This window comes from Centropristis striata, chromosome 19 (assembly GCF_030273125.1).
Source record: "Centropristis striata isolate RG_2023a ecotype Rhode Island chromosome 19, C.striata_1.0, whole genome shotgun sequence".
NCBI lineage: Eukaryota > Metazoa > Chordata > Actinopteri > Perciformes > Serranidae > Centropristis > Centropristis striata.
The window spans coordinates 18,302,037-18,313,905 of NC_081535.1; the positions used below are offsets into that span (position 1 = coordinate 18,302,037).

The 11,869-nt window shown below is 37.6% G+C and overlaps 2 protein-coding genes across 2 annotated transcripts in view; one reads left to right on the top strand and one right to left on the bottom strand.

The window, feature by feature from the left end:
• Positions 1-6,516, bottom strand: part of LOC131992169 (probable E3 ubiquitin-protein ligase HERC1) — a 51,791-nt gene extending 45,275 nt beyond the window's left edge. The window contains exons 1-2 of the mRNA XM_059357644.1: positions 6,455-6,516; positions 315-1,317 (exon numbers count right to left, since the gene is read on the bottom strand). Of these exons, the coding sequence (XP_059213627.1) occupies positions 315-1,286 (972 nt within the window). The 5' untranslated portion in view covers positions 1,287-1,317; positions 6,455-6,516. The remainder of the gene's footprint in view (positions 1-314; positions 1,318-6,454) is intronic.
• Positions 6,517-7,848: 1,332 nt separating this feature from the next.
• esm1 (endothelial cell-specific molecule 1) lies at positions 7,849-10,175 on the top strand. The gene is made up of 3 exons (XM_059358238.1): positions 7,849-8,394; positions 9,218-9,361; positions 9,546-10,175. Exons 1-3 carry the CDS (start codon positions 7,977-7,979, stop codon positions 9,638-9,640), a joined length of 657 nt encoding a protein of 218 aa, XP_059214221.1. The 5' UTR covers positions 7,849-7,976; the 3' UTR covers positions 9,641-10,175.
• The last annotated feature ends 1,694 nt before the right edge of the window (positions 10,176-11,869 follow it).

The window sequence follows — 11,869 nt, forward strand, 5'->3', positions numbered from 1 at the left end:
TGGCATTTGTTTTGACATTTTGACTTTGTAGATGATAAGTTGAGAACATTTTCAGCTTTATGATAAGGAAAACAATCATTAGTTGCAGAGTTAAATAAAACAGCAACAACAGAATTTATGGTGTCTGTATAATAGCCTAGAATTAGTGTTCTAGAATTAGTGTTATATATTAAACTAATCAAACAATCTGATCCATTAAGAATCACATTCAATGATCAAAATAGTTGCAAGTTAACTGACTGATCAATTGATCGACTCGTCATTGCAGCTCAAAACATGAGACAAAAAACAAAGGTCGAATATTGAAGACATACCGAATATTGCTTCATTTGGAGAAGCGTTTGATGGATGACATCAAAGCCCACACCAGCTGAGTGCTGGGAGCTCAGTGAGGAGGTGGAAGACAGTGTAGAGGTGGATGAAGACATTGAAGCAGCCAAGGCTACCTCCACCCACTCCAGCAGAAACTTTAGAGAGCCTCTCTGCATGGCCAAGCCAAGCAGCAGCTCCAGCGCTAACCTCCGACCAGTCGGGTCTGCCCCGCCGGTCCCGCTGCTCACTGACGTCTTCTTCAGGAAGTCTGCCACCTGAGCCAGGCAGTCCAGCCCAACAGACGGGATCTTATTCTCATTGGCCAGTGAGAGCGGTGGCAGAGAAGTGAGCACAGAAGAAGCTGTGGCAAGCACATCGTTGCAAAGCACTGACTCCGGATGCACGGAGGCTGCGTACCTCCAGTTCTGCTGCAGTAACGAGAAGAGCAGACTCAAACCTGTCCTCACGCCCATCTCTATCAGAACATCTGTACCCGACTTGACTTTGGATGCTGCCCCCGGCAGGCAGGGCTCTGAGGCCAGCTCAAGTTGCCCACATTCGGTGCCGCTGTCTGTGGACTGGGAGGGCAGCTGCACACGGAATTTATCATGGTATTTGCTGTGGAGTGCGTAGTAGATCCTCTGGAGGATGACCAGCCTGTGGTGGAGGCCCAAGGTGTAGGAGGTTTGCGTCAGCATCCGGTGAGCCAGCCATCGCTGGCTGTGAAGCAGGGATGACAGGTACTCTTCTTTCTCCGCTGAGGCACTGGACTCGCACTCGAAGTCTGGCAGGCGTGGGCCGATGAGTTCTTGAACAGGTTGAGCCAGAGTCACTACTTCCTTGTTGAGAAGGAGCTTACTGTAGAGCGCAGCAGCTTCATGCCTCCTGGCTGTCTGTACACTGTCTTCCGCTGCCCAGGAGCTATTGAAGTGCTCCTGCCACTTCAGCAACACATGGGTCTGACAGGGCACCATGTCTGAGCATTATCTATACTCTGACATACACCTGGAAAAAACAGAGAGGAAAAATGATTAAAAGGCTACTTAATGATCGCTGTCTACTGGCATTGACAAAATTCACACATATCATTCCCACACGCTTGATTAACATAATGAAATGGCCTTTTTTTTTATCTTGGTTATAAATTTACAGGCAGCATTTGCAGCTGAAAGTCAATCCTCTAATGCATTTTCCTGCCAAGTACATTCAGAGTAAAGGTGTCAGGTTTCTCCTTAGTGTTGGAACTTTTCCAGCACACAGTTCATCCAGGCTAGTGGCATAGGCCCAGTGGGTATCACTGAAATAGGTCAGCTCACCCTATGATAACAGCTAACCAACACACCCACACTAATGAGGAGACTTGTCTCACAAGATGGTTTGTTGCACAATACAAAGGGGTTGATTTTTGTTTAATAACACTTAAAAAATATTTTTTATATTATAATATGGCCAGTCCATCAATTATTTATTTAACATCAATGTTAAAAGGTTTAAGGACCTGGCTAACTTCTTGAGTAGGCTATAATGAAGGGAATAAAGGTAGATTTTTAGTCCTGGTTTGAAGATATTAACTACATCTGCCTCTTTAACATGAGACGGAAGGTCCTGTGGGCAAATGCTCTGAAGTCAACAGATTTTTTTGTTAACTGAAGTAATGTAAAGAAGATCAGCATTGAGAGAGTGAAGATGGCATGCTGGTGTATATGGTGTAATGAGTTCAGATAGGTAGGTTGTTGCCAGACTATGCAAGCAGGCCTTATAAGTTAAAGAGGAACCTACAAAAGGAAGGCCAGAATGTGTTACGTGGTTAAATTTGATATTTTTTGTCAATATTTTATCTGCAGTATTGTACATTGTCATCTTCTCCAAAGGTTGTAAGCCCAAAGATGAAAACATTGCAATAATCAAGTGAAAAATACAAATGCATGGATTATAGTTTCAGCATCATACAATGATAGATTAAATCCGATTTTGGCAATATTACTAAGATTAAAAAACGCTGTCTTGGTAATACACTTGATATTGAAAGAAAAAGAACAAAACCTGCTTTGAGAGATTAGGTACACAAGTGATAAAAATCTGATCCTTCTTCCTATTCATTCATATTATCTGTCTCAGTCAAAATGCAGTAGTCATAGTCATCGTCTCCAAGTTGGTCCCCTGACGCACTGAAATATAATCTTCCTGCAAAGACCACTGGAGCTCCACCTCGCCCCCATGTCTGACTATCTGACTGTCTGACTGTCTGTCTGTCTGTCTGACTATCTGACTATCTGACTGTCTGTCTGTCTGTCTGTCTGTCTGTCTGTCTGTCTGTTTTTTAAACACATAAAGGTCAAGTTTGTTGCTGCTGTTCAATGGAAATCGTACATATTCACAGAAACATTTTCTTAGTGAATATTGTGCAGGAATGGAACTTAAAAATGATTAATATTCTATTAATACCAATACCATTATTGATCTTGCTTATCAGTCCAATTCTTCCCATAAATTCCTTTATTGATTCTTAATCAACTGTGTGGGAAAAAAGTAGGCATAAACCTATTCATGTTTAGTTTTGTTTACTGTTTTATTAACACTACATGAGTCTTAATAAAATTAGGGAATATTTTCACAGCATCTGTTTAAGAACCAAACCAAGTAGCCATGACACTCTGCTGTAGAGTGTCAATTACTTGAATTAAAGCCCATGTTGTGTGAAAGGTGTTTTAGCATATTGTTGCCGTTTCAATCCTTACTTGAAATTATGATTTTACAGACACTGCTAACAGCGCTGTTGTCAAAAGTTTCCAGTGTAGACGCATGAGTTATAAGTCATTGTTTTGCAATGGGCAACTTTCAGAAAAACATTCCAGTATTGATAAAAGTAACTGTAAATGTCTTGTAATTAGTCATCAATTCCTATCTCTATTGATATGAGTTTGACTGGATTTAACCCCTTGATAAACATGCATACAGGTTAAAACGTGCTAGTCCCCATAACAATCATAATACAGAAGTCAGCATTCATATGTTAGCGGGTGATTTCATGGGAATATCAGTTGCATGACATTCCCATGGCATTAGTTAAACCACATTCGCTCTACCAGATCTAAACTGTATAGAAGACTAGAGCTGATGAAAGAAGTAATTTGTCGTTCCTATTAAGCAACACACACACACACGCGCGCACACACACACACACACACACACACACACACACACACAGGTTGAGGATAAAATAACTGAAACCAGCTGTTCCGTTGTAGAACAGAAATCTGCAGTCTTCTTGGGTCATGGCTGGGACTTCTTCTATGGTTAAAACTTGTGTAAAACCGTTATGACTGACAGAATGCTAGTTACAGGCTGCTAAACATGCAAGCATGCCACCAGAGTCCACAGTCATCTCTCTTGCCTTGCCTGAAGCCTGTGGGGCTATATGGTTTCCACTCTGGCCAAAAATAACAGCAAGCATTGATATAGCAATGGGCTCTTCGGGTCAGACAACCACCAGCGAGCAACCAGCAGCAATGTAAGACGCAACAATCGCTGACTTATTGAGTATTCTCTCTTTATTCTATCTGCATACTGAACTTTAAATTTGAGGCTTCTTTTTAAATACAGTTGTTACAATACTAATCGGCTATAGTAGCAAATGCTCTTCGTTGGACCACGACAGTTAATAAAAAGTATGAAATATATTTAAATCTTGGCCGCAGCTAATAGGTGTTTTTTTCTTTTTTTGATTAATCATGTCTGTTTGTTTCTCTGTTCATCAATAGAGCTATACCGATTAGTCAATGAAGATTTCCTGCTTTTTTATTGTTTTATATCATATTAAACTGATTATTTTTGGGGTTTGGACTGAGAAAACAAGACATTCAAAGACATCACCTTGGACTTAAATAAAAAACTAGGATGGACATCTTCTAAAGAATTTTCTGATATTTTATAGACCAATTATCAATCTCTTCTAGAAGGGCTGCAAGATATGAAAAAATATATAATCGCGATTATTTTGACTGATATCGCACTTGCAAAGTAAATTCACAATATTTGAGGGAATGATCAACATTCACCATTATAGTATAATCATGATGTGGGACATCTTGCAGCACCACAAAAAATTGGAATAGTATTTTGACACATAATTTGCCCATGACAAATAAATATAGTAATAACATAAGATAATAATATTGCATCTTCCTGTGATTTTGGATATTGCACTAGTCCATTTTTGAGTAAAATTGTAGTTTAATGTGTAGCACTAATCGAGAAAATAATCAGCAGTTAATCTATAATATAAATATTCCATAGTTGCAGCCCAGTTTATTGAAGACTCTTGTTTGAAAATAGTGAGCTTCATTTCTTATTAATTACTTATTTTGTCCTACAAACATTCAAAGACCAAAAGATATTATATTACTGGAAAAAGACACACAGCTTTGCAATGTTCTTACCCGTACCTGTATTTGTTTAGTGTGGCTAAGATTAGAGCCTGACAGATATATTGGTTGACTGATATTATCTGTATATGCTGTCTGATATGAAAACTTTTTTCACATAATATATAATGTTAGCTATTCTTTTTTTAATTATTTTTTTCAATAGTCAGCAATTGACTAAAATTGAACAGTAATTATGTTTATTTAGCTATTTATTTTATTCCTATTTATTCCTTTTTTTCTTAGTTATAATTTATGGAATTGCCTGACCTTGTTTGTATAATGTGTAATAATGTATAACAATGTTAAATATTATTTAAGAAAGTTTTATGTTCGACAAAGTAGCTCTCTGGGTACCTTTGCGGGGTGTTGAAAAATCGGTGCACAATCCACATAAAAAAGGTCTATTTTCATTCCACCTCAGAAAATGACTATCAATTAATTTTCCCCTTTTAAAATCTGTATCTGCATCGGTCTCAAAAAAAAAATACACTGAAAAAAAAGATTTTTTTGACCCTGTAATTTTTATTTCAATCATCTATATAAATTCTACAAAGAAATATGAATTCAGTGCTTTTACTTTAAAATAGAATAATTCGTTCCAAGTAATATTCACTAAACCAGTTCATTGGCTTGATTAGTTGATATTTTCAAGTAAAATGTAATTGAGGGACATCAATGAATCTGCAATTTACTTTGTACTTTCATTAAAAAAAAATGATTCTATTAAATAAATATTACTTAGAAACAGCTTGAGTAAAGATCACACTTTCTGTGTGAAAAAACTTGCCAAGCTTTTTTAAGTAAATGTCACTCCAATTTTATTTCAGTGTATCAGCTAGAATTACATGTTTCTTGAGTATACCTGGCCTAAATCTACACACCAGTGAGAGGCTCAGGTATTTGGGAGGACCTCTTCCCCTGACAAGGACCAGCTGGAGGTTATCCACAATAAGCTGGAGGAAGTTGCCAAAAAGACGTTTGGGCTGCTCTGTTGCCACAACAACAGTGACCACAATAAGCATTAGACAATGGATGCATAAATGAATGGCTGTTAATCACAAACCGTGCTAATATTAGCACTGGATGGATGAATTCAGCACAATATGAGCTGCATAATGTCTGACAGCAACTTCATTATTATCTCACGATGCTGGGGGGGAGACAGTGAGCTAAAACACACCGTTATTATTATACAATGTCAGAAGTTAGAGCGGTGCATTCATGCTAATAGCATTAGCAGCAGGGATAATTTAATTAATGTAAAATTATCCTGCCTTGCTGTGTGGCTTCTTACTTTGAATCGTCTGTGAATATTTTGTAGCCTTATGTGTTTTTCATCCCTGGCGTCAGATAGCTTAATGTGACATTATAACGCTAGCTGTTCGCTACACCGACATAAACAACCAAATGTGTGGATTTAAAACGCAGTCCCCGCCGTGTCATTGAAAAACACCGGTAACAATATTATTGCATCTGCGGTGACAGCTGAGCTAACGCTGGCTGCAGTGCAGTTGCTAGTCTGCTCCATGGCTGTCAAAGCCGACCAAGCCCCTCCGCTTCTTGGCTGACAGCTCTCAGCAAAACACTCCCGTGGCTCGTTAGCGTCGGATTAAAATACTAACATGGTTATTATAGAACAAATAATAATAAAACCTAAAGACATGAAAGTTACCTTGGCTGTAAACCCCCGCAGATAAATAAATGGTTTGCGTTACCTGTCCCGTCCCGGTGAGGTCTCCCTTGGACGTGAATATCATATCAACCTTCTCCGCTTTCTTCTTCTTCTTCTTCGTCTGATGGAGATTTAACAGCTGATGGCAAACAGAGCTGGAGGACCGCCACCTGGTGTTTCGGAGTGAGGATAAACCATCATCATCATCATCATCATCATCATCATCGTCGTCTTATTCTTATTCTCATTCTCATTCTTATTCTTATTCTTATTCTTATTCTTATTCTTATTCTTATTCTAATTCTAATTCTTATTCTTATTCTTATTCTTATTCTTATTCTTATTCTAGCCATCCATATTCATCCAAAATCATACTTCAAAACCAACAACTATTTTGTTATCTTTGTATTGAACTTTATGATTTTTTTTATCTTTTCAATTTTTTTTATTGTTGTTCCTTTTTAATTATCACTCAATCACTTCTTAATCTGCTCTACAATAATTGGTGTGGGATTTATAAAGTATTGTCTTATCTTATCTTACGTTACCTTTCCTTATCTTATCTCACCTTGTCTTATCTTCTTATCTTATTTATTGCACTGCACACTGCATAAAATCCAGATAATGAAGAATAACAAATATGTCAGGATAGGTCAAGATCTCTTAGCCTCTGCTGCTTTGATTTTGACCATTTTGATCTTTTTAACCTTGTGAGTCCCCCAAACTTTATGGAATTGCAGTACTAAATGTGAAGGGCCCCCTTTAATGTAATGTTATATTTGATTTATTGTATATTTTATGCCCCAATAACATTAACAAAAAGCAAATTTACCAAGGAGTAAATGGTAAAAACAAAATCAAAATAAGAAAGAGACAGACTTTTTCTTTTTTTACACTTTACTCCAGATTCAAATGGTATAGCATGATGATAGCATGTTTTATTTTGTAATTTCATTGTTATTATGGTTACAGTATTAAAACAATAATGACAAATATTTGATTAAAATAATAATTTGCAGCTTAATATACAGTTAAAATAAGCTGTTAAGTTTCAAAACTTCATGTTCTTCTTTTTCTGATCAACCTTAGAGGCTTACAGATATTTTATTTAACTTTATTTTTTTACTGTCACTTTTGAACTTTGGACACAAGCTTAATTTATGAAAAGTCACCTCATTTATTCTTATGTAAGCCTTTAAGATTAATTGATTAAGCCAAAACTGATTTATATTTTTATACATTGTCAGTATGAATTCCAATCAGAGGATGTTGTGACTAAAAAACATCCTAACATCAAATGTGACTCTTCAAAGCTGAGCCAGTCACGAGGTTTGGAGAGGTTCCGTCAGTCACTAACACAAAAACAAACCAAAGATAACTTATGACATCAGGTCACACGAATTTCAATTCCTGGATGGCGGTCCAGAGTTAATCCCACTTCCAAGCCGGATTTCTAAAAAGGGGGCTGACTGGCAAAAAGGACGACAACACCGGAATGAGGAAATTGACGAGGGCAAAGCCATGTGCAAAACAAAGTTGTTCATCGCTGATAACCATACAACCTGATGAGCCGGAGGTCACTCCGCTCAAGTCTCCCAGAGGTGCTCCGCTTCTCTGTCTCCTCTTCCCGAAAAGACAGCAGCACCTTCCACCAGCTCCGTACCCTGCACCCAGTGATGTCTCTCCTCCTCATCACAGTGCTGTCTTCACTCATAGTGCACGATGCGGAGGCGTGGAGCGCCAATGTCAAGTACGCGGTGAACTGCCCGGACAGATGCAACGCGGAGCGGTGCGGCGGGACGCAGCGGTGCACACGGACCGTCCTGGATGACTGCGGCTGTTGTCAGGTCTGTGCAGCCGGCAGAGGGGAGCACTGCTACCGCACCGTGTCGGGGATGCACGGGGTGAAGTGCGGACCGGGATTATTCTGTGAGTTCTACAAGGATGAGGACGATTACGGAGACGAATATGGGATCTGCAAAGGTAAATTCACGTTCAACATTTTAATGTGCTTTGTGTGCTATTTTTGTCTGTATGCTGCGTTTTCAATGTGGGATGCCCTGCTGCACCAAATGCAGTACCCACGGTGTTATTGTCTTTTTGCAGTCTGATTATCACATTAAGAGCAGCATTGCCTTATAACGAGTGGTTATAAAGGCACATGTGCACCCTTGCTTCATAAGATTTAACTTGATGATCAGCTCATCAGAGGCTTGGAGTTCAGACATCCAAACATCAATGCTGATGCAACTATATTTGCAGTTTTGTGTCTAGGGTCCAGTTCTCTTGATGATAATAATGATAATTAATTTATTGGAGTTGTATCATGATGAAATCGTAGATCAAGATATCAACAATTATGTTGTCAAGCACATACTAACTCAAATTTCTCAGAACATCTAATTAAAAATAATATGAGGTAATATCATTTGAAGATTGCAATATTATTATTTTTTTTACATAAAACTTTACATTACCACTCACAAACTGGACTTGCAGTACTTTTTATTTGTCAAGTATCTATTTCACATACGGCTTACAAAATAGGCTTTGGATGCTTTTATATAGACTAATGACTTGTTTTACTTACAGAAAACATGCTATATTGTGAAGTATATTATGACTGAGGTATGAAATTACTATATTGGGATGGAGGATTTTGGCACCCTACTCTTGATCAGTGATTTTGACTGTGAAGCTGTAACACTATACATAATAGGGTGCCATATCAGATCAATTTCACAATCGGGATTTAACTGCTTCTGCAAGACCAAGCACTCTAAAATGATGTTTCCTTTTTTCACAGACTGCCTGTATGGAACCTATGGGGTCGAGTGCCGCAAGACGTGCAACTGCAAAGGAAGCATATGTGACAGGGAGACAGGAGCTTGTCTCACCCTCAAATTCTTTGCCAAAATCGCCAGCAAGCTCAAGACTGAGCCTCAAACAGGTAAAAACAGTTAGACTCCTTAGAATAATGATTCCTCATTCCGTTGGCTTTTTAGTGAATTCTCAGTAACTAAGCCGTAAGTCTTACTAGATGGACTAAATTAAGATCTAAAAGGATGTAATTTGTGAAATTGCACAGTTGCTTGAATTGAATGAGTAATGGATTGTTTCACTTGTATCTTCAGGAGGAGAGCTGGGCTCAGGAGAAGTTAGCGCTGCCCAGAGCACAGATCAACACACTGACAGATCCACTGCTGCAAAGCGGCTCATCCCTCGCTGACAAGTGCTGACAAAACTGAATCTGTTCAGTGTAAATGTAGCATTAACTTATAAATGTACTGAAAGATATATTTTATTATGTTAAATGATGAAAAAACTTTTTTACAGCATTTGGAAGTTTTATTTGGTCCTTGTTTGACACAAGCATCTTTTCTAATGAAATATGCGGACTATGTTATTCTCTCTCTTCTTCTTTCATTGTTCTTTATCTGTTTTTGAGTAAATTAATAAAAATGTGTCCTAGTTTGTTCTCATGAGCATCGGTGTAGACCTGATTGTCTCATTTAGTGTGCCTTCATTCAGTATAGTTGAGAAAACGAGTTACTGTCACAAGACAAGAACTTGTATTTATTTTCAAACTTGATACAGCTATTGTCATTCATTAACACATTGTAGTCCACTTACTGTTTTAAAGGTTTTTTTTTTTCCATAATGATATTTTATTTGTACTGTATATATGAAAATCAGACATGGAAATATCATGTATATGACACCAGCCAATGTAAAGAATGCTTTTACAATTAAACCAAAGTTATCACTGACCCTTGAAATGCTATCAATAACTTTGTAACATTGTTTTGTTTCAGGCAAAAGTTAATGGCAACTAAACAGACTTGACATTATACTGTGACTTACACTGTGCAGTGAAACAATAAAAGAGCTGTAAATAATCACCTGAGGGGAAAGACAAATAATTAATAAGTCAAGTACAAAATCAATTAAATGGGAAAATGCATGCAAGCATTTAGAGACTTGCAGCAAAGCCTCTCCAGCATAGTCTTGGTAGTACTTCAGTTTATTGTCACGTTACTGTAAAACAGATATCTTACATCAATCACAGGCTCTTTTCAAGGATCTTTGGTATTTTCTCTCTCATATTATCCATGTGATATCATCAGACAAAATGCTGGAATTAAAACCAACAGATAATCGTTCATCTCATAACAATTATATTTGCTCTAACTCTTTTACTTTAAAGGCCTGGCTGTGTGAATGCTGTGGAGACTGATGTCTGTCAGTTGTGGCATAAGACAGTAATGACAGACCTAAAGTAGTTTGCATAATCAGTATCATGATCAAATAGAGACTTGACATTGAACTTTTTTTTACTATGTAAAACACAATTTTGATAACAAATAAGATTGCTCAAATTAAAAAAGAAAGCCACGATGAAGCAAATAACACAATTTTAAACTAAGGGGAGTTATTTAATTGAAGACAGGTGTATTTTTTGAGGTGGAATTCTAAATCACTTGCAAGGGCCCTAATTTGCCCAACACATAGAGGGCTTGGATTCTCTACGGGCTCCCCTGAACAGCCTCCACCGCCAAAATTTACACTGCCATCAATCAGACAGACTTGCTCTCTTCAGAGGAATTTGAGGCCCTGTTGGGAAACAAAGTTCTCACTTAAATATGTTATCCTATGAGTGAATCCATGAATAAATCAATCAAATCAAATATTGGCTGACTTTAACCCATAAGAACCCATGGTGACACCCGTGTAACAAACCCCATTCTCCCATATTCAGCTTTATGCTTCACATTAACTCATTAAATCCCTAAGCGACGTAAACTCAACACCCTGGTGTGGTGGTTATGTGACTGTGACAAGAAGTGACTTCTCCAAAATGTTTAAACCCATTTAACAATTCTAATCCGTTAATAAGGTGTCCTGTATTGTATTAAACTTGTTCTGACCATATTTCTTGAACAAATTAAAGTCACAATTTTGATATATGTTATGGAGATGCAAAAGAAAAAGGCAAATTTGTGTCTCTGTAAGCAGAAAATGTGTCTAGTTTAAAATAAGAAATATCATTATCATAAATACCATAAATGCCCATTGTAACGTATATGTCACATCACAGATCTTTGACATTTAGGGGTAGTATATATTTTTTTTAAAACATCAGAAATGTGTTCTATGTAGTCCAGTTGTAGAACACATCCTTTAAGGATAACTGGCTCTGGGTTCTTATGGGTTAAGTATCTCTGACATGTGTGCTTTAGAACTTGTGTGTGCACTTAGCTATTTGCAGAGACACCTGGCACCTTTGAAAACCATGCAGACTCAGAAACTGAGACGAATTCAAGTCTGAAGAGAAGTTCTGTGGAAAAAAAGATGAGGAGACAAAAAATTATGCAGGATTACATTAGAGGGATTTATTTATGGGAAGAAATTTCTCTAAACTATGTAAAAATGCAAAGAAGTCTGGATAGAAATATGT

Excerpts from the sequence above, each read along its gene's own strand:
- esm1 (XM_059358238.1), top strand. The coding sequence starts at position 7,977 with ATGAGCCGGAGGTCACTCCGCTCAAGTCTCCCAGAGGTGCTCCGCTTC. Across the intron at positions 8,395-9,217 it reads CGAATATGGGATCTGCAAAG|ACTGCCTGTATGGAACCTAT; the intron begins GTAAATTCACGT and ends CTTTTTTCACAG. Across the intron at positions 9,362-9,545 it reads CAAGACTGAGCCTCAAACAG|GAGGAGAGCTGGGCTCAGGA; the intron begins GTAAAAACAGTT and ends TTGTATCTTCAG.